The sequence below is a fragment of the Neomonachus schauinslandi genome, chromosome 3 (assembly GCF_002201575.2).
Source record: "Neomonachus schauinslandi chromosome 3, ASM220157v2, whole genome shotgun sequence".
Lineage (NCBI taxonomy): Eukaryota > Metazoa > Chordata > Mammalia > Carnivora > Phocidae > Neomonachus > Neomonachus schauinslandi.
The window spans coordinates 95,441,368-95,469,016 of record NC_058405.1 but is presented as its reverse complement, the minus strand read 5'-3'; the positions used below and the strand labels follow the sequence as shown (position 1 = coordinate 95,469,016).

Sequence of the window (27,649 nt, the reverse complement as noted above, 5' to 3'; positions counted from 1 at the left end):
CATCTGCCTTTGGCTCAGGTCATGATCCCAGGGTCCTGGGATCGAGCCCCACATCAGGCTCCCTGCTCAGCCAGGAGCCTGCTTCTCCCTCTCCCACTCCCCCTGCTTGTGTTCCCTCTCTCGCTGTCTCTCTGTATCAAATAAATAAATAAATAAGAATTTTAAAAAATAATAAATAAATAAATAAATAAATAAATAAAATCTTTAAAAAAAAGTAGCCCAGTATTAATATTGGGATATTAATATCTAAAATTTACTTATTTCTTTTGGGGGAGAGGGGTTATCTTTATCCCTATTTAAAGTGTTTCCCCTGGTTTATCCAGCATGAGTTATATGAGTCACTAGGGTTATAAAAGGCAGTCTCTGTATTCCAGGAATTTACAGAAAATAGAGCTAAAGTTGGGGATACCCACCTCTTGAAACACCTGAAACAGGAGGGTTCTAACACAGACTTCATCTTGCAAAGGCGGGGGTTGGGGGGGCACTCTCTGACATGATAGGGCAATTTCCTGGAGGAAATGATCTGAAAGCTGAGTTTTGAAGTTCCGCTTGACCTCTGAACAACAACACAGAGGTTAGGGGTGCCAACCCCACACACAGTCAAAAATCCAGTTGTAACTTTTGACTTCCCCCAAACTTAACACTGATAGCCTCCTGTTGACCAGAAGCCTCATCAATTAACACATATATTGTATGTTATGTGCACTATGTACTATATTCTTACAATAAAGTAAGCTAAAGAAAACAAAATGTTGCTGAGAAAATTATAAGGAAGAGAAAATACATTTATAGTACTGTACTGTATTTGTCGAAAAAGATCCACATGTAAGTGGGTCCACGTAATTCAGACCCATGTCACTCAAGGGTCAACTGTACATAGCAGGACCTTTATTTGAAGGCATTCCTCTAGACTATAAGGAAGTTCTCTATATGAAAAGAAATAGAATAGATGCATATGACATCACATGCTTTAATTCATTTGTTTATATTTTTAATGACAAAAAACTATGACTTGATATTGCTGACAAATGTGAAAAGATAAAAATGAATCAAATAGCCAGAAATATAAAATATGTCAGCAGATTTGTACCAGAAAGAACCATTGTTTGTTTCCTAGTTCTAATAAGAATTCACTAGATTTCCCTTATCTTTAAACAGTTTTGAGTTATTTAGCAATAATGAGGTAAATGCAACAACTATATCTTTTTTTCCCTGTTTTCCCACAGAAATAGCAATTTTGCTGGCAGTTCTTTTCTCAAGCTGCTCCTAACATTAAATTAAATAATAAATTGTGTAGTAAGAACCGTGGAGGCTCCATGGCTGCAGATTTTTTAACTATAAATCTAGGTCACACACAATCCAATGTACTGAACACTTTGGACAGTTACTGCTAAGAAACCATTTGAATGGAATAACAGTGTAGATGATAATCACTGAAATGTCCTAGTTTCTGTTTCATTGCAACTAAGGTTTGGCATATCTCTTATTATTACTCTGAACATACAGGGTTCTCCTACAGTGATGTCAAGTCATATTCCATCAGTGGTCTAAATAGAAACTTTAAAAATAAAATTATAATAGTGTTATTGTAAGATGTGAGCCATCCTACACAACCCCTGAGGTAAAGAGATCCCAATTATGGAAAGTTTAGTATTCTAGTGATTTACTTTGTTTTATTAAATGACATGAAGAGAACTCTCTGAGGGGAACTGATGTCTGCATTAATGGCAAAATTCTTCTTGTCAGAAATAACTTCAGACATCCATTAAATGGTGCATAGAGGAGCTCTCCCCTTGTTCTCCTTAAAAACAACAAAGGAAATGAAAATGTGAAAAGAAACTCTATCTTTTATGATACTATTAATCAACCACAGCCTAAACTGTAATCTCTAAGGATCATAAAGTAATAATTCCCAAGAGACGTAAAAAGATTAAAAGCAAATATATACTTAACCACATTTTTGGAAACAGAGAAATAGACAAATTGACAATTTTAGCTGGTAATTTTGACACTTGTCTTATGGTAAAATATAGAACAAGTAGATAGAACATCGAAAAGGATATAAAATATTGGATCAACACACTCAACCAACATGATGTCTTTGACGTTTACAGAACACTGTACCCAGCAATTACAGAATACACGGCATATACAAGTGCACACGCTGGGCCATGAACCAAATCTCAGTAAGTAGAACAGAATGGGAATCACACAGAGCATGTTTTTGGACCACAAAAGAATTAAATTGGAAATAAACAAACAAAGATCACACACACACAGACACACATTTTTATTGGACTAAGAATATATCCAGAAGAAATATTGTATTATATATCTAGCAATTCCAAATGTAAAATCCATCCTGAAGATATATTACATATGTGCCTAAGGGCATATAAAAAGAAAATTCATTGGGACATTATTTATAATTTAAAAAGCAAAATAAAAGATGAGAAACAATTTAAGTCCTCATTATTAGACTAGTAAAATGAATTAGGGTACATAAAATATAAAATATTAAGAAGTCATTAAAATTACTATGATCCTTCTGCATATGCAGATATGCAATGCCATCCAGCAATAAAAGCCCATATGATTAATCAGTATGCTCTCATTATTATAATAAACAAAACACCTATTTTATATCATTTATACTTTTATATTATATTTTATGTTATTTATATATATATATATATATATATATATATATATATATATATATATATAAAAAGACACTCTTAGGAGTGGTTGTCCCCTGGGAGAAAAATGGAGTTTGAGAGTGGCATTTTATATCATTTAATTTAATATTTTTTCAGAACATCTCTTATATTTTAAATGAAATATATTTAAAAATTATAAATGACAAAGTTTTAAAGACAAAAGTGATTACTTTTAACACACCATGTAGAAACTAAGGCACCTCAGGGACTTTCAAAATAGAGAAAAAGATGACACGTGTGTGTGTGTGTGTGTGTAAAGATAAAGTGGATAAGCAGGATTATCTATCTTTGGTACTCTGAAGTACATATTAGCAATGATCATATAGAATGGCGTGAGGTTTTATCTCTGCTACGGATATGAAACATAATTGGGAACAAAGTAGCAAGGGAATAGATTAAAGTAAAAATAATTACTGGTTTAGAATAGTAGGATAGTAGGTAATTTAGTCTTTAAAATATATTTGATATTATGTTGTTTTATTGTTAGAAGAGGAATTATAGTTTGAGAACGAATAAGGGACATAAAGAATTACATATTTAAAGTTGAATAAAAGAACCATGGCTTGGTCCTTCAGTTTTACTTGTTAGGAAAAAAAATCGCTAAAGTTGGAGAGGAATGGTAAAAGATTTTGGTCAGTATCATGATTTTTTTCTAATGTGCTCTGATATGAAGAGTAGAATGAAGAAAATTATATATAAAATCATGTTTTATATATATTATATATAAAATTTGATACTCAAGTCCTTATCTATTCAAAATTATCCTAGTAATTATATTGTATGTCCCAGAACTAAACTAGAACAAGGGGATGAATATAGCTAAGTGTGGCTGTTCATTAGAGGGTAAAAAAGCTTTTTCACTAATTTCTTTGACTTCTGTTTATCTTACCCCAATTCAGTGTCTTCCAAAAGAACCCTCTTAGAGAATTTACATCATTTTCTGTTTCTGTTTTTTTTTTTTTCTGAACCAATTTTTTTGTCTCTAAAAAAGCCCTGTCTTGTCCCCAGAAAAATAATGGCATATATCTAGTGGCATATCAGATCTTTAAGTGATGCTTTGAACTAGAGTTGTCCTCAAATGTAAACCACTATCATTTTTTTGAAATTCTGTCATTTGCCCAATACCAAGAGATTCAGTGTGAAAAGGAAAAAGAAATGTATTATACCAGGAATATGATAAATTTTATACTGGAAAATAACCTTCCATTTCCAGAGCATTCTCCAATTAAAAGAACTTTGACTAAGTTGAATAAATGATTTCTCAACTCAGATATGCAAGAGTGAGCTGTTAACAAAACAAGCCTCATGTGAATTCAGCTATAAACTCTAGACAAAACATTAAACAAAACAAAACAAAACTACCCAAGGATTCTGGAGACTGAACAAACCCATGAAAATTTGGGAAGGAGGTAAAAATTCGTAGTAAAGTGAACAGCAAGGTGTGAGTCCTCCATCTTGTTTGTTTTCTTTAGGGTTTTATCTTAAAAGCAGCTGTATTTGAGGCAGAGGTGGATATGTGGGGAGCTGACTCTGAAAGGAAAACCCACTATCTTCAGACAGGATCCCGAGGAAGAGCCCCTGGCTGACCATGACTAATGACTAATGACCATGACCAAAACATCTAAAATAAAAAAGTAACCAAATGTGACTTGGAGCAGAATGGAAATGACAATGCAGTCAGTTGACATACAGATCAATACACATCATTCTATCTGAAAAAATAGTGAGAAGATTAAAAAAAGAAAAAAAATAGAGCCCCAGGGACCAGAAAGAAAATTACAAAAATTCTAACATTATGGTAACTGGGATTTTAAAAGGAGAGGAGAGAGTAAAACAGGAAAAATCTTTGAAGAAATGATAGCCAGATATTCTAAAATTATTAAAAGACAAAAATGTACATAGTCAAGATGTTCAGTGACCACACTCTCCCAAGGAAGAACAATAAATTCCAAGAGAACCACTCCTGGGCACATATTAGTCAAACTGTTGAAAACTAAAGATAAAGAGAAAATGTGGAAGCCGCCAGAGAAGCACCAGGACAAATTAGATACAAAGCAACGGCAATTAGAATGCCTGCAGACTTCTTGTCAGAAACCATGGAGAACGGAGGTAAAATAAAGGCAATTTCAGATTTAAAAAATAAAATAAGGGAATTTGTCTTCACCTGACCTATGCTACAAAAAATATTCTCAAGTCTGAAGAAAAAGAATACCAGAGGAAATCAGATCTTAGGAATGAAAGAACAGTGGAAATGTTATATGTATGGGTAAGCATCAAGCACTAAATTATGTCTTCTGTATAAAACATGCTACCATTAAAAGCAAAAAATGGCCATAAGGCTTTGAGGGTATATAATGTATGTATGTGTGAAACTCTTGACAGCCATAGCAATGAAAATGGTGGGAAAGTAAGAAACTGTACATTTAAACTGTACATTTACAACATTCCTATATTTTTCATGAGCTTATTAACTTCCATAATGATAGCTTATAAAAGGCACTTCAAGTTGTTAGTTGACTAATAAAAATCCAATTGGTAACTTTAGAACTTAAGGGTATGCGATGATTTATTTCCATCAGTCAAACAATAGGTGGAATCATGCATTCATAAACAGCATTCCTTTTTTGTTAACATTTTTGTTCCTAGTATATTTGAAAAATTGAAACAAGTCATTTTGAAAGTGCCTCTTGAATGATCAGTGATTTATAACTGTTTCAACTTTTTCCTTTAACATTGTAAACCGTTGAGGTTTTTGTCCTTGGTCTTATTTCCAAAACCTAAGATGAATTCTCTTGGTAGCTAATCTAATTTTAATCATATAGTTGATGAAATATTTCAGTTTTCCTGGTAGCATGTATTACTCCCAAAGATCATGACCTTCAAAAATTTAGTGAGTAAAATGTGGGAAATATTTCCTGTAAAAAAAAAAAATAAATAATAAGCACTTGAGTTTTGAAAGAATAGGAAGTGTGTTTTTAGAATCTGCTTTGTGTCAGTCACTCTAGAGAACTGGTTGGAATGAAACTCACAAACTGCTGAGACTGTAAAATACAGAAGCAGAAGGTGTAAGTCAAGAAATACTCTGAACAAAATTGTAATGGATATAGCACAGTAACATGCAGATGAGGCTTGTTAACTGCATCTCTTTTTAAAGGGGGGTAAATAATGGATTTGTGTTCTTGAAATCATGATTTCTTGATTGGGGTTTGGAAGTGATGTGTGTGTATTCACAGGAAGTAAAAAGAGACTTTACAAAACAAAGTTATTTGCAAAGACATTTGGGGAAGATTTGACATATTTCCTCTGGAAGTTTGGCTTGTTATATCAGAGAATCTAAAAGATGGTAAGAATGGGGGATGTGCTAGGATAGAATGGGGTTGGCTCGGTTGATCTGGAATACTGTGGTGGCTATATTTTTGAAGGGATTGTAAATTGAGAGTCACTCTGGATTCTTTTTTTTTTTTTTTTAAAGATTTTATTTATTTGACAGAGAGACACAGAGAGAGAGGGAACACAAGCGGAGGGAGTGGGAGAGGGAGAAGCAGGCTTCCCGCTGAGCAGGGAGCCCGATGCAGGGCTCGATCCCAGGACCCTGGGATCATGACCTGAGCCGAAGGCAGATGCCTAACGACTGAGCCACCCAGGTGCCCCGGGAGTCACTCTGGATTCTTAATGCATCTCAAATGGAGTTTAAGTAACTCTAGCGGGTGTAGGTAGAGTTGGATGGAGTCCACTGAGGTGACTGTCTCCTAAGGAAGTTTTGAAATGCTAACCCATTACAATTGTGGGTATGAAAAAAAAAAGCTGCATAGTTTTATAAATAGTTTGGATAAGATTTATTTTTCTGGATTTTTATTAAACCATGGGCATGTGAGGGGACCCAGAAGATAAGAAAGATCAGAGCTAACTTCTCATGCATGACTTGAAAGGCATAAGAAAATGGTGGATCCAAGAGGAAAACAATGGGAAGCTGATAAGTGAAGCCTGTCTGGGAATGAGGCTTCCCTGTTAAGTATCATGTGGTTGAGTAGTTAGGCGCTTAAAGTAAGGGTAATATATAAATATGAATTAGTTGGTTTGGGAGATCCTCACCCATGTTTTTAAAGAAACAATGAAAATGTTGCTCTAAATTGATCACATTAATTCCAGTCAATCCTTAACATTTAATTTCTTCAAGATGAAGTTTGTGATTGCTACTGAACTTTGCTGACATAGAGTTGACCCACATCTTAGAGAAGTGCTATGCAATTTGAAAGCTGTGAAAATAATTGGTCCTTAAGGATGTAAATAATGATCCAAATACCAGTTCATTTTTATTTAAGAAATAGGATCTGTTTTAAAATGTGTTTTTAAAATTTTCCCTTAGAATATTTGGCCTGCAAGATGTTCTGATTAAAAAAAAGTCATGGTCAAATACATTTAAGAAATGCAATATGATGTCATGAATCTCAATGATTCATAATGGGATTAACAAAAGATCTGAAGAATGCCAAATTTAAAAGAAATGAAAGAAAGTAAGAGAGGGAGGGAGGGAAGAAGAGGGAGGGAGGGAGGGAGAGAGGGAGGAAGGAAGGAAGGAAAGAAAAGGAAGGAAGGAAGAAAGGAAGGAAGGGAAAACTGTAATTTTGCTTAATTCAATGTTTTGTTGTTTTCCCCTAGACCAAGGGTCAGTAAACTTTTTCTGTAAAGGGCCAAATAGTAAATATTTTTGATTTTGCAGGACAACAGGCAAACTTGAGAGGGTATTCCATAGGTACTTTTGTAACAAAACAAAAAACAAATTGCCACAAGCTTTTATTGTGATAACAAAATAATAAGTACAATGTTTTGCAATACATGTCTACTAATGAGAAGAATGAAAGTATTTTTTTGTGGGAAAACTTTGTACATAATTGAGATCCCAAGTAAGTGTCCCCTCTCATCAAATCACAAAGGTTGGTCTGCAGAAACCATTCATAGCTTGTGAACCATGCAGTATCAAAGACAGACTAGATTTTGCTCATGCACCATAGTTTGTTGAACCTTGCCCTAGACCATGGAATTCATTTTCATATGATGCCTACCTATTAGAACTAGTATTTCAGAATATCATTTCTCTAATTTGAAGAGCCAGGCATTGGTAAAGCTGATTGGCATGAACCTCATATGAAGATGAATTTTTCTTATAATGGGTTGGAAAAGTTATGTTCTAAAGGAACAATAGGGAGCAGGGAGCATCTTGAGATATGTGATAATAATCAGGAGTCACTAGATAGGGCTGCTGGGTCATGACATTCCTCAAGGGACACCAGGTTCAGTTAAGGCAAAGAGGAAGAAGGAACTTTCAAGAGAAGAAACCGAGAAGGGGAAAGTTGGTTGGTTTGGGAGTGCCTGTTTTCAAATGTAGCACGAAAGAGTATGGAAGGATGGGATGACAAAGGGCCAGGGATGCTAAGCATTATTACTGGGATGATGGCAAGGTGGAGGATCAGTTGTTAGTGGCAACAGTTACAATCTTGGGATGACTGACACAAACTGGAATAAGTGACAAGAGAGATTTAGTTGAGAAAGTCTGTGTGAGGAAGGTTATCACAAAGCCTGGGACGAGGAGACTTAATTGTTGTGATGCTAGGATCCTTAGCAAGTTTGATGGTCTTTGGTTGGATACATGCTATTACAAAACATCCTATTGTTTGGCTCAGGCCATGATCCCAGGGTCCTGGGATCAAGCCCAATGTAATTGGGCTCTCTGCTCAGTGGGGAGTCTGCTTCTCCCTCTCCTCTGCCCCTCTCCCCACTGGTGCACATGAGCTCTCTCTCTCTGCCTCTCAAATAAATAAAAAGAAACTAAAAAATAAAATCCTATTGCTTAAACTGTGAGATGGATTCTGGACAACAGACTTGCAGCCTAAATGATTTTGAGGAAATAACTTAAAATTCTGACCCTCAAAAGAGTCATCTTCGTATCTCCTCAAATCTCATTCTCCTCCTTTTTGCACTTCTCCACTTTCTCATCCTTCTCATTATTACTTTTAAATTGTGAGAAAAAAAATCTTTTCAGGGAGACTGTTCTGAAAGTTAGCTTAAATCAAACCATGATTACTTTTCATCTTTTCTTACCATTCTCCACTTGCAGACCCACAAATGAATACACACTGGTGATAGCACCCCAGAATCCCACTGTTTGTTCCTCAATCATATATCTCTTCAAGAGTTATGATACCCAGTCATCAGTGGCAGCTGAGTTCGGACTTTCTCAAAAAGCATTTTGCTATCTGTCTAAACACAGTAGGAGTGTCATAGAATTGCAGATGAGTGAGTTTAAGTTTATAACCATCATCCCTCTGTGTATAGCCCTCCCCCACCCCACACATAACTTACTATCTTCTTTTGTCTTTAAATTTTCTTCATTAAGAGAGTTAAACATATTTTTCCCAGTAGTAAATATATATTTACATGTGTCTTCAAATAATATGAAACATACAATATCATCTGACATTAGCTTTCGAAAAAAGTGACATTTCACTAGAAAGTCTATATAATGAATCTGTTCAAGGTTGATTTGTCTGTTTGGTGTGTCACTGCCTTTCTAAGGGAGAAGCAAATAAAAAAAAATGCACTCAAAAACCATATGTATGGGATGACAAGTGGATGAGATTGACAAAGGTGAGCGTCGCCTTATAGGTGGATTAATAGATAAGTCCTAAACAATATACCTTGCTCAGAATCTTAACCTAAAGAATTTAGCCTTTATTCTTTATTGAATACTGAGTAATAGAATACTTCTTTATTTTTTATATTTTAAAGATTTTGTTTATTTTTATGAGAGAGAGAGAGAGCGTGCGCATGAGTGGGGGGAGGTGCAGAAGGAGAGGGAGAAGCAGACTCCCCCTGAGCAGGGAGCCCAACATGGGGCTCTATCCCAGGACTCCTGGACCATGACCGGAGCCAAAGGCAGACACTCAACCAACTGAGCCACCCAAGTGCCCCTGGTATAGTTCTTTAATTGGATCCTCAGGTAGAGCACTGACAGAAAGATGCAGTTTTGTCATTTTATTAAATGGATGGAAGTGGAGACCTGAAGGGAGGGACAGCAGCGAATAATCTATGGCAAAGAACCAAACATGAAATACGAAGAGTCAGAAATTGCTCTTTTACACACCCTCTTACATGCTTTCATCCACAAAATAAAAAAGTTATTAGGGTGTCTTGTGCCGCAGATACACATACATCATAGGTCGGGTTTAATTATACCCCACTGCAGCAGGCAGATTAACTGAAGCATGGGGGACAGCCATTTCTGTAGAACCTCACGGGGCAGGGAAATATTTCAAGTGTTTTTATTCTGAATCCCAAGTTATGCTTGAATTTAAATGATTCCCATCCTCAGTTTGACTGAGGATTTGACTAAATTTGACTTACTAAGAACATTAACTAGAGTAAACAAATTAATTCTGGACATAGACATTGCATTGTTAAGGTCAACTCTTCCATGGTCATTTTACTGATATCCACTATTTTAGGTGGATATAGCAAAATAGTATTTGGATGTTTCTGTACTGTTAAAAAAAGAAGAAGAAGAAAAGCCCAGCCAAACAAACACCTATATTTCTTCATTTGTGGCCAAGGATGCCTTGAAATTGCATGAAGTGGAATAAAGAGTCTAGAGCTATGGGAAAATGTGCATGGGAGATAGCCAAGGCTGGTTCCACCTTCTGCATTTTTCAATTTGTTTTCTTATCAGCATGCCTATGAACTGGAAAGCATTAGGCACAGACTCATTGATAAGCATACGAGAATTTCTTCTAGTCTCCCTCAGCCCTCCTTCAGGGAATCTCTTCTACGAATATAGGAGTCCCCATTCGAAATAAAAGGAGTCATAAGACAAATATAAAACAAACTGTTTTAGCATCAGAGGCTAAGGTGCATATGCACCATGCTTTTTGCAAATCTGTGGAGGGATGAAAGGGGGGACTGTTAGCTGGGGCAAAAAGAGGGGTTAATTCAGTTTGCTCCCAACATAAAAGACAGTGAAGGGCTTTCTTTAGCCATGACTGTTAAACTGTTTAACTGTTAAACTGTTTAACTGTTGAACTGTTGAATGCCCTCTGGCAATTAGGATTCCTGGAAGCCAGCAAGAGAGATACTCAGGTTCATTTCAAGAGAAAAGGAATTCCCTAAAAGGATATCTGAAAGCTGTGGGAATCAGTGAGAAGGTTGGAATTCCAGGACTGGAAAATGAGCAGGAGTCACAAGGAGCCAGGCATCATTGAACACTGGCATGTGTTCAGGAAAATTTGATGGGGATGCTGCAGGAAATATGATTAGGATGCTGAACTGGCAATACATCAGTGGACATTTCACCTCTGCCTTTGCTGGACCCTTGAGGGTTTGCTGTTGCTCTTGTGAATAATTTCTCAACCTTATTCCTTCAGGATTCAGAGTCATAGGTGGGATCATGACCTAGAGATGTTTATCTGGCTTTTTTATCTTTATGATTAGAGATCAGGCTCTGCTTCCCCCAATACTCACATAATGTAAAAATCCTCCAAAATAAGAATGGAAGTCAGATCTTACCAGCCTGATAAGAGAAAAAAGGTACATCATGTAGCTGATATAGAGAAACAGAGGGTAAAGTCATTAACTTAGCTTCTTCAAATGCTTAAGCTTCTTTTTAGGATAACTGGAGAGGAATGTTTGATTCTCTTCAAATTATGATAATATTTTTTATGGCCAATACTTACTAGTTTCAGTAGGTTTTGGAAAAGTTGAGCATCTAATTGCAGGTACATAGAACAACACTCATGGCCTAATTTGGGTTTCTTTCATTCTTTCATCACCAAGCAAAGTATTAACATCACCACTTCACAAATGAGGACACAGTATCAGAGAAGTGAAATAACTTTGTTGCCCGGTTTTACAAAGAGCTCTCCCAGGATTAGGCCCCAGGTCTCTCTGATAGAAATCCCATTTTCCCACACTTTTGCTTTTCCTTTTATTTTCAATTTCAGTTTCCACTGCCATGACACATATTAGGCAGTCATATTTTCGTCTGAATTAATGTCCCCATATGTTGGCTTTATTTTTTGTTACCTACCACACCTACATTAATTTGTGTATACTTGTATTGTGAAGTCATATTAGATCATGAGATCTTATACCCAAGGCTTAGCACAGTGCCTAGCATATAAATGGTGCCAGATACATATTCAGTTTATGATGGAGAACTGGTAAAAGGGAAAAAAGGCAAGAAGACGGGTGGTGAAGGAGAAAAGAAAGAGAAGAACATGGGGTAGAGGAAGAAATGGATACACAGTCACTAGGTCATACCATCCTCTAGCATTTGACACATAAACCAGTACATAAGGATATTTTTAATAATGTAATAATGTTGATGACTGTCTTCTGTAGGTCCCAGTTTATTACTGGAGGCCCGTAAATATTTTTATAAATTCAATTATCAAAATGTTCTATTTATCATAAGGCCTTCTGTTACCCTAGATGAGTTTGACAGACTGACATATCCAACATAGAGTCTGCCATTGTTACATTTCACTGATTAGAGTTTGCTGTCAGTCGTCTGTTTGCTAACTTGTATCTGGTGTCCACTTTTCTCCTTAAAAAACATGGATAAAAGGGCTTTGGAACTGGGAAGTGACTTACATAATTATGAATTTAAGATAAGGGGATATATTTCACTTCTTTGAAAATGCATAATGTTCTGTAAAGGTTTTAGGAAATAAGAACTCTTTGAAAGGGCTTCCTGATATGAATAATTGCAAATGTCAAGGGATGAGAGTTCTCTGATGGTGATTATATCTCTAGAATGCCAGGTACTGGTGCAAAGGTGACATGAATGATTTGAGTGAGTTGTTCTATATCCGAGAGATGGTCCTGCAGAGAAATGAAAGCAGTACTCTATAACCCACAGAGAGATTTATTCAAAGCCAAAATGTCAGAGGTAATCAAACTATTTAACTTGTGCTCATAGCTTTACTTTGCATTATATAAATGGACACTCAGAATTTATTACATACTGGCAAATTAAGGAAACAGAATTTTTATAAAGTTGAATGATGCACTGTAGTTTTCAGTGAAATATTGGTGATCTTTATGGTAGTATTTTAAGTGAATTGTTTACTAATAAAGTTCTGCATATTATTTTTTCCTTTTTCTTTAGTTCTAACATACATGTAGCAAATATGATTTGTGTGCACTCCCATCTACATAGTGCTCACAATAGAAAGGGAACATTGTTTATATCCCAGGACCCCTATTTTGCCCTTTACCATTCACTATTCCCCTCCAAGGGTAATCTTTACCCTGACTTGCAGTATTATCAGTTATAAATAGCACTGCTATGAGCATTCTTGTATATATGTCTTAATTTCTGTATATATATGTAGAAATATATATATAAACATATATATATATGTCCCTGTTCTCCTAAATATATGTAAAACTATATATCCATCCATCCATCCATCCATCCATCCATCCATATTCGTTTCTGTTAGGATACCGTTTGGATGGAGTTGCTGAGTCATACAGTTATACAGATGTTCTGCTTTGATAAGGGCTGTTACAGAGATTTACAAAGTGATTGTACCAATTTACTCTCGCACCAGGAATTCATGAAAGTTCCAGCTTCTTTACATCCTTGGCAACACTTAACTTTTGGCTCTCATTTTCGTTTTAGCCATTCTAACTGTAAAACCAAACCACTCCATTTTTTTTCTGTTCATATTCTTTCATGTTACCCAAAGATTTTAAGTACCATAAATCAAAATAAGGGCTTTTTATTTATAAGTTTATACTTAAAGACTTTAAAGAATTATTCCTCACAGTGTTTCCTAGACTTAAATGTTAGCATATTGCTTAAAGGGGAAAATTTTATTTCAAATTCAGTGAAACTAGATTCATTAATGGAATAGGGCTTAAATATTTCAAATACTTTTATATATTAAAAACATTTTAAGTATCTTGAAACAGCTTATGTGTATGATGAAGTTCAAGGTGATTTATTTTTTATAGTCTTCCTTTTTGTCTTGATAAAAAAATAATTGTATGCATAATTATGTTTTCATACTGTCCATATGATGAAACTTTCTCATTTATTGAAAAATAGTAACATCTGACACTAGCAATGACTCCAAATCACTGCAGAATCTTCTTTTGTGTCACTTATTTCCAAGATATTATTATATTAAATTCATTTTAATAACAAATATTTAGTTTAATATAAATTCTTTATAAGCAGGCATGATTGGAAATAGAAAATCTGTTCCTGGTAAAGCAGAAGGCAAAGGTTCCACAGAAATTTTGTGGCCACTGTTGGGCCTGGGAGTATGGTGAGGTTGGAGTATAACTGGTGGACCAGAAGCCAGAAGGAAGCAAGGATTTGGTGGACGGGATATTTAGATTCTCTATGGGCAGGGGAAAAGGTGAGGACTGCATATGGTTTGAGGGGTATGAATCTAGTGTTAAAAACTGTAATGATTGACTCTGGAGAGTGAAGCTTTAAAGGGTCCAAGTGAGAGATACTAAAACATTGGCATTGGAGTTCACAAATGTTTTAGACACAAGCAGGAAGTCATATGTAGGATTAATGACTCCATTTTTATAGTTATTGTCCCTATTAAGCAGAATATTTGAATCATCCTGCCAGGAGTCTCCCATTTCCACCTTCCATTCATTTAGTGCCACCAATTATTTTTCTAATTGCTCACCTGCTCATAAACTTACAGCTGTCAATTATTGAAAAAATGGGATTCCAACCATTTGGTCTAGTGTTCAAGCTGCTTCATGGTTGGCCACCATCTTAACTTTTAGACAGTCATAGGTATGTAGAGGTGTTCCTGAATCTTAAGGTACAATTCTTCTAATATTTCCATAGTGGTTCAGTTTTGGATTTAGCTCATTCTGTTCCCTTAGCCTGACATTTCATCTTCTCTACCTTCCTTATCCTATGAAATCACTGCTTGTCCTTTATGACACAATTTAAGTTCAGTATCTCATAAATGTCTTCAGGAATCTCTTCCCCCACCTGACCTCTGCCACTCATGGCTAAGCCTTGTGATGTGTATTTTTTTTTTCATTGGATTTTAGGAGTTTACCTGCCTATCTCTCACATAAAATTATAATCTTCTTGAAGAGAGGGACTACACATTAAAATCTTTATAGCCCCAGGCACACTTAGCAGAGTACTTTTGAACAACAAATTGCAAATTGGCTTTTAAAGGTTTGGGAATTAAACTAAATTATTTCATTTATGGAACATACACATGCAAGACTTACCTCAAAATGAATGGCTCTCAACTGGAAGTGATTCTGCCCCTTTCCTCCAGGGGACCATTGGGTCATGTCCGGAGACCTTTTTGGTTGAGAGAGAAGGGGCTGAGAGAAGGGGCTGCTGCTGGCATCTTGTATGTAGAAGTAAGGGATGCTGCCAATCATCCCACAATGTCAGGGCAGTCCTCCACAACCAAGAAATATCTAGTCCTCAATGTCAGTAGGTTGAAAAACCCTACTCCAAGTTAAGAAGATACCCTTTATCATTACTTTTAAATTTTATAAAAATTAATAAAAAGGATCACCTACTGTTCATGTAGCCTACATGCCAGGCTAATTTCTATATCACTGTCATTATTTTTTATTATCACTGACATTATTGTTGGTACTTTATTTATACATATACTAACCTGTATAATTTACATACATGTACAAATGTAGTCAAGTCTTTTTAGCATATTTTCCCAGTCTTTTCTGTTTGATTACCTGTTTTTTATTCCTCTCTCTCACTGTATATCCACCTTCCAATATATACAACCATATTAAAAGGCTAGCATATATCCTTCCAGAGTCACAGTCATACATACATATATTTATGTGAATGTATACATTTGTATATATATACAATACATATGTAAATATGTATCCCTATAATTTCTTAATGGTTTTAAACATACATATATATTTATAATATTTGTAAATATTATAAACTATCACTGAACCACTATGGCTGAAGTTGGCTAGATCAACTGCCAAAGGCAAATGCCTTCAATTCCTAACTACCAACTCTCTCCTTTTTTCAGAAAGTAACTAGAACCCATCTAGCAAACAAGCTGAGAAGACTAGTTTACTAGAGAGTCTGGGAAATATGAATTTTGGGCTTCTAATGGCCCACAGTAATCAAAGACTATATAGGGGCAGGTATGGAGCTGACTACCAATAGACAGTGACCAATGTGTATCTGTTGGTGAGATTCTTGCTGGTATAAGTTTGTATTAGTATTGTAATTATTTAGTGCATGAAATAATTTTTTGTTTTGTGTCTTTGTCCCTTAACAATATCTCAGTGAAACTCCTCCATGTCAATTCATGTAACACTACTTTGTTTTCCACAAAGCCTTGATGTTATAACATGATGTAGATGAATCATAATCCATCCAGGCATTTGCTTTGATGGGTTTTCACTTTACCTCTTCTTTTTGGCCATCATAAACACTGTTGAAATAAATATCATGCATCAGCATTTTCTACATATTGGTGCTTTTTTTTTTTTTCCCCCCTACAAGGTGAGGTCCCAGGTTTGGGATTGATGAGATGGACTATGTTTTGTTTTCAGTTGTCATAATGCTTTCCCATATGGGCATACCACTTTGTTTTCACAATCAATATAGGAAAGGACTCCTTTCACTATATCCCTGCCAGCAATATCTATTATCTGAGATAGTTTCTTAATTAATTTTTTTTTTTCCCCAGAAAGCAAGTCACAACAGAAAGCAACCCAAATACTATCCCAACTAGACTGTTACAGATCCTCTAACATCATTATAGTGCCTGGGGAATTTTTGAATGATTCAGAGTTTTCTGATTTAAAATTATGAGAATCAGTGAAGGTGGAATAGCTTTTCAGTAGTATTTCAGCAAAAATAGGTCTAATATTCAATTATATTCCTGTTTTATTTTGATTACTTTTTTTTTAATCTGGTTAAAAGTTCACAAGAGTCTGCTATTATCAGGCATTGTCTCTGGTTGAACCAGTCACAGTAGGCTAATTTACATTGTAATTAGTCTCAGTTCCAAAATCTTAACGACTTTTAACATCAAATGTTCATTTCTTTCTATGCGTCCATTACAAATTGGCTAAGGGTGGGGAGGGGATTTGCTCCAAGCCTCTTCACCCAGCATTCCAAGTTCCTGAGGTGTCCACCATCATAAGCATTGATGGTGGTTGTGGCAGTGGGAAGAAAAGGTGAAAAATTGGCCATTATAGACTCCTGCAGAGAAGTGACACCGCTATGTCCAATCTCTTGGTAATGACCAGTATCAACTAACACATTGATTAATTTCTTATAACATTTATTACATTTTTCTTAACTTACCATGACTCAGCACATAGTACTTCAGTTGCCTTCCTGTTCCCTTTCTGGAGACTTTACCAATTTTGAATAATTTTGTAAGTGTATTAATATTGATTTTGAAAAACTGGATAGTTGGCTTGCTATCTAAATTGAAGAGTAAAATGGTCAAATAGCTATCCATTCCTATTTGTTATACCGTTTAGGTGGCTCATTGAAGGAATTGATTAATGGTATCAAAAATATTATGACATCTTAATCAGTAACATTAGGACAAATGGCATTAGTGTTTGTCATATTTTCAACGTGATTTAAGTCTAGTTGCAGCCCTTGATGATTGACATTTGGATCCAGTTTAATTTTTTTTTTTAAAGATTTTATTTATTTATTTGACAGAGACACAGCGAGAGAGGGAACACAAGCAGGGGGAGTGGGAGAGGGAGAAGCAGGCTTCCCACTGAGCAGGGAACCTGATGCGGGGCTCCGTCCCAGGACCCTGGGCTCATGACCTGAGCCGAAGGCAGACGCTTAACGACTGAGCCACCCAGGCGGCCCTGGATCCAGTTTAATTTTATCAGAGTGCCCAGGTAGTACCTGTGAATATTTGCACTTCTCATATTGTTAAGCTAGTAGTTACAGTTTGTGATTATTATTTGAAACTAATATAATCCAAGGAAAACCTTTGGCTATTTAAAAGAAGTTAGAAGGAGCACCTGTGGCTCAGTCTGTTAAGTGTCTGCCTTCAGCTCAGGTCATGATCTCAGGGTCCTGGTTATTGAGCCCCATACTGGGGGCAGGGGGTGTGTGTCTCTGTTCAGCAGGAGTCTGCTTCTCCCTCTCCCTCTGTGCTTGTGCACTCTCTCTCTCTTTTGCTCACTCTCAAATAAATAAAATCTTTAAAAAATAAAAAAAGATTATAAATGTACATTTTTATGAAGGCAGTCACTAACTTTTGTCCATCAAAAAAAGATCTTGTGGACATTCCTTGGTATTGCAGCTTTCAGCAAATGGAATTAAAATTCTGATTCCATATTGCTTGTTCTTTTACATTGAAGCAGATGTCAGTTTCATATGGATTCTGAATATCATCCAATCTGTTCTTCAAATATAAATGTAATTACTGGTCAATGGTTTTGGATAATTTATACATCTGCTGAAATCGTGGAGGTTTTATCAATTGTTTTGACGTAGAGTTTGTTCCTTTCAGAAAGCTGAGGATCTGGAGCTATCTTACTTTGGACTAAGTCACCTCTACTCTTAAGAATAGCCACATGTGCTTAAGTAGCATGGGTGTGAATGATCTGAACCGTTATTGCTTACAAGTCCTAATAGAAGGTTCAGGTACAGAAAAGAGGATTCCTTCCAAATAAGGAAGACTTTGTGTGCCTATTTCACATACTATTTGTGAAAGGCAAAAGGAGGTAGTATACAGAAGATGTAAAGCTTAAGCTTTAGATGGCTAGAATAAAGTTAATATATTTTTTCTATTATAAGGGATTGTGACAGTCATTAAGGCCAACTTCCGTCCAGTTTTCAGACACCGGAGATAATAGTTCTCAAACTTTCAGCTAAGTATGACCCACATGGTTTCAATAATAAGCTTATTTCTTATTTCCTATCATCACTTGAAAACTTTCTAAATGAAGTGAAAGTAGTAAATATCATTTGTTATCACCTCTCCTCTTTCCACTATTAGTACTAGCGTTACTGCTGTTAGTATTCTACTGCTGCTCCTGGTCCATATTTTACCAACATAGTATGTAATGCTGGTCAGTAGTTTGGGATAATTTACACATTGGCTTAAGCTGTAGAAGTTTTATTTTGATTTAGAATTGGTAGCCTCCATAAAGCTTAGGATTTTGAACCGAATTACTGGTTTCTAGTAAAAGTCACATGGATTATATGTTCTGTATTCATCATGTCATGTTCACAGCAGGTGTGAGACTTAACGCACATTTTATAAAGGGGAGGACTGAGATTTAAAAAGGTTAAGAAAATTATATAAGTCCCTTGGATTTCAAATTTAGGCTGCCTGATGATATAGCCCTCTCTTTTGAACACTGTGTTATATCTTTTTCCCCCCCACCCTCACCCCTCAAAAATTCTTCTTATTTTGGCATTCTCACCTGTAAGATAAATGACATGCAGTGTTGAAATGATTAATTAGATCCACTCACTGTTATATACTTGCCAAATCATCAGAATGAAAGTAGAATATCAATGAAATCTTCTGGATATTAAAATTGCTTCTATCATTTTGCACACCAAGATTTACAATCTACGATCTCATAATTAGAGGATTGTATCAGAAGTTCCAGTGTTTGCTCCATTTGCTATTATGTAGTTGTCCTGTAGCATGCTGGAACACAAGGGCTCTAGGCTGTCTTCTACCTTCCTAGTAGAATGTTCAATCTAGATAGAAATTTGGCTTCCATTAGATAAGATTCTGTTTCCCCAACATGTGGATGAAACATGGTTCTCTGAAGGTTATATTATCACACAGACCAGCAGTTTGAAATGTTTGGCATTAAAAATATTTGAACGTGGATTGTCAATAATTTTATCCTGAATTCTATTTTGTGTGGACAGACCCTGTTTAATTTCTATTGTTGTTCCTGTTGCGGGGGCTGTTGTTGTTGATGATGATATTATTTTGGAAGACTTTGTGATGTGTTCAAATTAGAACTCTCTCCTGAACCCTGAAGCACATGGTCATTATTAATAACATGCTATTTACGAAAGAATTGCCAGCGAAGAGTGGAGCATAGCAGGGTGTGTCCCATTTATCAATTCAAAGGAATTTTGCCACCCTTTCATCAGGGTATTTGTGAGTCAAGCTGGTTGGAATTAGAAAGATTCTCTAGAGGGGCACCTGCGTGGCTCAGTTTGTTGGGCATCTGCCTTTGGCTCAGGTCATGATCCCCGAGTCCTGAGATCGAGCCCTGCTTTGGGCTCCCTGCTCAGCGGGGAGCCTCTTCTCCCTCCCCCTCTGCCTGCTGCTCCCCCTGCTTGTGCTCTCTCTCTCTCTGTCTCACTCACTCTCTCTCTCTCTTACTCACTCTCTTTCTCTCTTTGTCAAATGAATAAATAAAACCTTTAAAAAAAAGATTCTGTAGAGATTATTTTATTGATGACCAAATCCATTTTTGTAAAAGTTAAAGACCCCAGACTGAAGCTTTTAAGTAGTTGGCTATTACTAAAATGGCATCCATTGTAGTTTATCAGTCTCTTAAGTATGCAAAGTGTTATCTCAAACCCAAATCAATTTTGTGGTATAAAAGAGATTAAGTAGATGAAAAATTGTTGTTGAAAATATGGATTTACATGCTTCAATACCAGTACTGTGTAATTTCTAAATGACAATTTGATATTGATGTGATAGGAAGGAAACTGCCATTAATAATTGAAAGCAGTGCAAATGTCTGTATTAAATAAACACAAACTGAAAGCAGGCAAATAATACAACACTTAGCTCTTCAGCTATTATCCTATAGTATGAAAGTATTTTAAAAAGCTTCCTAATATGTTGCGTTTTTTGGTTTGTTTTTTATGTTTCTGGATTCAGATTTATATTTTTGAAAATAATATCTACTATCAACCTGATATAAAGAGCAGTTCATTGCGACTGACATCTTCTGGAAAAGAAGGAATTATCTTTAATGGGATTGCTGACTGGTTATATGAAGGTGAGTTGAATAGATTTAGTTTCAAAAGAACACAAACGACATATTTTTATACAAAATCTGAGAGAAATCTGTTCATTCTAGAACAATACTTATAGCTCCATTTCCTCTTATTTCCTCTCAAAATGGCCTTCATGCTTTCATGTCTTTGCATGTGCTATATTTCGGCTGGTTGTGATTCACATCTACCACACTTGAGGGGTGTGTGTGTGTATGTGCATCTGTGTATACATACATACACATTTTGTTCAGGCTAGGTAGATTTAATTTTTGTGATGCTTAACTAATGAAAGTGAATAATCATCTTATGTCCCTCTGGAATTAAATGCTGAGTTTTTCTCACGTTGGAAAAGAAGAAACAAAAACCTTTACTGCTCAAAAAGTGCATGAAAGCCCCTCGATTTTAAGTCACTCCCATTAAGAACAGTCTGTCACAGTTGAAAAGCCATTGCATGCGGAGCAAAATAAAACCCACCCAAAGGGTTATTTGTAATAACTACTGACTCAAGTTTTCATGATAGCTGAGAATATAAAAAGGAATCAGGTAATGAAAACCTTTATCCAGTTTGATCATGCACCAGTTGTCAGCTGGGTTATAGGTACAGATTTCCTTGGGAAGAATCAAGGCTTGAGGTTAATACCTAAGTTTCAGACTCTGAAACTGATCTTGGCAAAATACATCAAGATTTAAAGTCAGTTAGTCGTGTTTGATTAGAATTTATAAAGCTAAGGATCATCTAGAAAATAAATTTTATTTCTTGAGCAATATTGGCAAATGCAGTCTTTCTACCTCAGAGTCAATATTTTTAATTCTGTAAGAAAAGTAAATCACTTACCTAATTCATTTATTCATCTATTCTATCATTGAACAGATATTATTAAAGACTTACTATGTTACAAGTATTTGTAAGGGTGCTGAGATATGATAGGGAACAAAACAAAGTACCTTACATTAAGAGAGACATTTTGCTGGGTGGAGATATTTTATTAATGAAGAGACACTGTAGCCTTTGATATTTATATGCATATGTGTACATGTATATTTATAATATATTTTTGTGTGTATGCCAGTATCGAATAACAAAATATTTTAGAGGCTACAGTTTATTCTGAGAAGTAGTAGGAACTACTTTGGAAGTATAAAAATAATTATGTTCTGAATTTTTAAAAATTCAAAAGCACAAAATGGTAAGTGGGCTTCTTTGGTTCAGAGTGTCAGAAGCTGACTCTGGCTTTCTTATTTCGAAAGGATAAATTATTGGAGGGGTCTGAGATGGTCCAATGAATTAAAGAGATAGGTGGAAAACAAAATTGAAACTTGGGTGGTTCCAGGAATCTAGGTAGAAAGAACTAAGCATCTCTGATGTAAAAGAGTTAGGTGAGAGATGCCCTTCATCTTCAAAATATTGTCAGTACTGTGTGAGACCCTGACAGATGAAGAAACCATGTCCGTGCAGTGTGACAAGCAATCAAATCACAGTAAACACAGGATTCTATGAAAGAACAAAAGAGACTTAGCTGATTCTAGGGATTTGCAAACATTTTCCTAAAAGAGAAAGCCTCTGAGTTGAGCCTGAAAGATTAAGAAGTATAAGAAGAAAGTAGGTAGGAAATAGCCCAGGTGTCCATCAACTGATGAATGGATAAAGGAGAAGTGGCATATATATACAATGGACTATTACTCAGCCATAAAAAAGAATGAATTCTTGGAGCTAGAGAGTATTATGCTAAGCGAAATAATTCAGTCAAGAAAGATAAATACCATATGATTTCACTCATGTAGAATTTAAGCAACAAAACAAATGAGCAAAAGAAAAAAAGAGAGAGGGAAACTAAGAAACAGATTCTTAACTATAGCGAACAATCTGATGGTTACCTGAGGGGAGGTGGGTGGAGGGATGTGTTAAATAGGTGATGGGGATTAAGGAGGGCACTTGTGATGAGCACTGGGTGTTATATAAAAATGTTGAATCACTATATTGTACACCTGAAACTAATATTACACTGTCTGTTAACTAACTGGAATTTAAATAAAAAACTGTAATTTAAAAAAAGAAGAAGAAACTAGGTAAGGAAATTTAAGCAAGAGTTAAAAGCTTACAAAAGCATAGCAAGGTTAAATAGCATGGTGTGTGCCTTGGGAACTAAAATCTGCTTGGTGTTATTGGGGCATAAAATTTGAGAAAAAGGAGGGCAGCAAGAACCAAGGGACAGTGACCCTAAAAATAATCTGGGATTTCAATTATTTTTTCACTAGTGAATGGGGTAACTAATAGAGCTTTTCAAATAAGGGAGTGTCAATATTATATCTTCCATATAAATAGATCATTTTGACTATAGTATAAAGCTGGATTGAATAGCAGAAAGAACCAATGAGAAGCTGGGAAGTTTTTCTGTGTTCTGTTGAGAGATAATGAGTAATATTACTAGGGTTAAAGCAATAAGAAGGAGGGAAGATTCTGAAGTTGATGAGGCAGTACAACAGATAGATCTTAGTGGTTAAATGGATGGGGTAGATGAAAAGAAGTCAAGAATGATTCTTTGGCTCCTGGTTTGGATCTCTAGTAAATAGTGGTAACAGACACAGCAAGCATTTATAAGAGTAGTGGGCTTCAGGGAGGGAAAGAATAATTTCGTGGGAACACTGGTGCTTCACAGTATGCCGCACGCTACCTTGGGTAACAAAATGTGATCCTTAACATCGAAGAACTTTTAAGTTAACTCAATGTATAATATACTGACTGGACAACTAAACAACATGCCTTGGGCCTTTGTCCTTTAGGTAAGGCTTTATATAATTTATGGCATTATGTTTTTAAGGAAATTGCCAGAAGAGAAATTAAAGACCATTATCTGACAAATATGGTTGTTTTCTTAATAGAAATAAAGAATAAAATTAGAGCATAAAATTCTATATATTTGGGTGGAAATTGAACACTGTGTTGGGGCATAGATAGTTAGGACAAACAGGACAAAAACTCTGGAATAACACTGTAGGTCTGACACTTTCCAAAAGAGAAATGGAAAAATTACAGTTTTTGCCATTCAAATTAAACTCAATCCTTTGGGCTCTTATGTTGTAGGTATACTAGCCAATTCCAATTGTGCTATGTGATTGAATCCTCACAATGCTAGCATATTTATTCATTTACTGAAGAAACAAGACTCGGGGAGGACAGGTGGCTTGAACATGGCCTCAAAGCTCACGAGTGCCAGAGCTGGTACTTGAATGTGTATCTTCAAAGCCAGTACTTCTTCCTGGTCTACTCTCTCTGTTAGAATTCAGTGCCTTTCATTGTTCCCTAAGGAATGATATACATTATGGACCTAAGCCATTAGATTTCAACTGGTCTATTTCCTCAACCTAAGATTCTGAACCCTATCGATCATAGACTTACCTCAATTCTTGCTTTATTTCCAAGAGAAGGGACTGTATCAGGGAATCAGTGTTAAGGTTTGACAGAGGGATTTAGGCCATTCGGATGTCACTGATTTTCCCCTCACCTGTCATCCCCAACCTATGTTTCAAGAGTCTCCCCTGTACCTTCATCTCCCACTACCACTTTGCCAAGGTACCAACAGCTCCCAGATTCCAGATTTTCTCTTTTCCCTTCAGTACACTCACCACAACACAGTGCCGTCTACTAGGAATGTGTATGATCTTCAACAGTATGTGTGTGATACTCTAGTGTGGAGATACCTTTTTTGTTACTTTACAGAAATCAATTACAATCTAAATTAGTATGTGTGGGAAACTCAAGAAGTAACATGTAACCTTTCCACTTACTTTCTTTAGTTGAAATTTGCCTTTTGTAAATATCATTGAAAAAAGATTAGAGAAGGAGTCACACAAAAGATAGTAAAATGTTTTTCTGGCACATTTTAAAGGCATGGCTTAAACTTTTTAGGTCCAGGCCAATCTGTGAGTGTGGCTGTTGATCCCAATCACAGGCACTTATGTCGAGTTTTTATTTAAAAGTGTTATTTTAAAGCCTCTTGGTCTCTATTCCTAGTATTATTCAATTCCTAAGGAAAGTAAAGGCAAATAAAATAAAATGTGTTTTAAAGAGTTGGTGAAGTTCAGAAGAAAAATAAAACATCATGCTCAAAATGAAACATCATTTTAAACACAATTCACACAAATGCATCTCATGTTATTCATATAAATTGGTGCATTTAACATAGTAACTCAACTAAATAAAATATCAGATGAATTCTTTGCTAAAAAGAAGTTCACAGCTACCAAGTCTACAACTTTGACAATTTCCATAAAGTATTGAATCTATTAAATAGAAAAAAATGACTGTCACTTTAAGTTATCTGAGCATATAAAATATTGGAACTAATGTGCCCAAATGATTTATAAATGTGTTTTAAGGAATTCTGTGATATCATTTCAGCAGTTATTAAGTATATATATCTTTCCAGCATTATTTGAGAGCAATATGAAGAGAAATAGGGTTTCTGTGTTTTGGGCATTTCCAACTTCGTGAAGTGAAAAACTGTAAACACCTATTATATAAAGAACCATTTGGAGCATAGTAAATAGAAATATAAATAGAACTACATGTCCACATACCAACTAGAAATAAAAGTAGGATTAATTCTAATGGAATGGGGGAATATAGAGTGGCTTCATGGAAGAAATGGTATTTGCATTGAGCTTTAAGAATGAAAAGAATAAAGAAGTGAGAGAAAAAATTGACAGGATAAACAATATCCTTATCAACAGATGGAGATTGTTAGATTTTTTGGTGGTTTACTGAGAACAATGCAAGATTATCTATTTTCACTTTTTTTCCTGCCTTCTCTTGGATACAGGAAATCACATTCATCCATTCATTAATTCAACAAATATTTATTGAGCACTTACTAAATCCGAGTAAAACTGGACAAAGACAGATACAAGAAAAAATTAGAGATGAAGCCATGGAAGCCAGAGGAAGATAGAAAGCTGAGTCTCATTAGGTCAAACAAACTAAGGATTCCATAGTTACTGTTGGATTTTCTACCAGAAGTTGTTAAGAGCAAAATCAATTTGTGGTACCAGAAGCAAGATTGCAGTGGATAGAGGTGTAAATGAGAAGTGAGAAGGTTATGAATATAGACAATTCTTTTAAGAAACGTGACAGTGAGATACAGAAAATAAAGGGGAAAAAAATGAACCATAGACCCATCTGGCTGGCAGTAGCATACTCAGGAAATCTTATCTGTCTAAATTGATAAACTACAAATGGATAAAATCAGCTTACTTTTCAGAATAGCATGTTAATCTGAACACAATGATTATATATTAGTCAGTTTTCTATAAGTACTTTGTGTTGAGGCTATGTTTTTAAGTGTCTTTGATATAAAACAACATATGTTGAAAACTCCATCTGTTCTCCAGTGAGATTTTCTAATCATTGTAATAAAGACAAAGAAGAACCAAACCTTCATTGAAATAGAATGGAATGCAATTTGTAGAAATTCACTGTTTGTAAATAATATAATATCATTAACACAGGAAGTTTCAATCCATGAGTAAGAGTCCTTATTAGTTGCAATTAAAGAAGTGTGTGCGTATCCAAGAGCACTCTTAAGCAGATGGATATTAAAGATTCTTTTATTTATCTCCTTCCCATTTCAGTTAGCTTTATTTTTGTACCTGAAGGAAGTCACATAACTCTTTGTGTGTACTACTTTGCTATTTTAGCATTTTTTATGAGGAATAACTTTAGGCATAGATCACTCTAAAATAAATTAGAGTAGATGATACCTAGTTTCAGTTGAATGGTGCTCTCAAATCTGGGCCATTCTTATTCTTGAGAAGTACTTGCACACACATACTTTAGCACCTAGATAGAACCCATTTCTTTAGAAACCCTGAGTGTTGATTTTAGACAGCACAATCTGATCTGTCTGTACCTTCAAGGCTCATAAGACTAAGAGTTTACACTCAGTTGGCATTTAGCATTTTTTTCCCCTCAGTGTGTCATGTGGATGACTCATGTCTCCTCATATGAATTGTACATAATTTGTACAAATCAGGGTCAGGATTACAATTGGAAAAAAATGGCACATTCAAAGTAGTATACAAAATTTTACCTATGAAGGGGCCACTTGTCAAAGACAAGGGATATGTAACAACCTTGGCTAGTATTGATTTAGCCATTAACACCTGAAGTGAGAAGGGTAAGTAAGCTGTTATTAGAACCTAGAAGGAGGGAATCCTATAGTTTCTGAAGTAATAGAAGCAGTAAGTTTTGGTTGAGGAACATAGCCAGACTTACATGTTTCCAGTGGGTGAGAACCAAGAAAGTAAATCATGCACTAACTTTATTCTCTTCATTTAATTTGTCTGGTTTCATATTGGCCACAGCCAACAAAAACTCAGAAATCATGGGGATATTATTATTTATTCAAATAAAACCTTTGTGTCCTTGAAAGAACACACAAAGTTCCATCTGCTACTGTTTCTTTGTAGAGTGGTATTAGTCCAGTTTATATAGCTGTCTGAAATTTATAACTACAGTCAACACTTGTGCTTTTCATATAAGGTTTTGGGGCAAATGCCCCCATTAAGAAAAGAAATAAGATTATCATATGGCCTTAACTGGTAATCCTAGCTCCCTCTGTCAACTACTCACTCATTTTTCCTTTTCCTTCTGCCAGCATTCTGACTACACAGGTCATTTACGTGGTGGATCAAGCCAAAATTTTATCCTTGCCAAATCTTATTCCTTTGCTTCTTTTTCTTAATTAGGTTGCTACAATTTCAGTTTTCCATTGAAATGGAAATTAGAATGTGGAAATGTAGAATTGGAAAATGAGATCGAGTTGGACAAGGGAGTATTTCTGAATCTGCTGAGTCCAGTTATATTCTTCTTTACTCTCTTTTGTATAGTGAAGATACATATTTTTCC

General features: G+C 35.5%; 1 protein-coding gene across 2 annotated transcripts in view; it reads left to right on the top strand.

Moving 5' to 3' along the window:
- The window catches only part of DPP10 (dipeptidyl peptidase like 10), a 1,400,194-nt gene that overhangs the window by 1,256,260 nt on the left and 116,285 nt on the right, over nucleotides 1-27,649 (top strand). For both annotated transcript variants that reach the window (XM_021695867.1, XM_021695868.2), the window contains exon 8: nucleotides 20,627-20,747. In XM_021695867.1, the coding sequence (XP_021551542.1) occupies nucleotides 20,627-20,747 (121 nt within the window). The remainder of the gene's footprint in view (nucleotides 1-20,626; nucleotides 20,748-27,649) is intronic.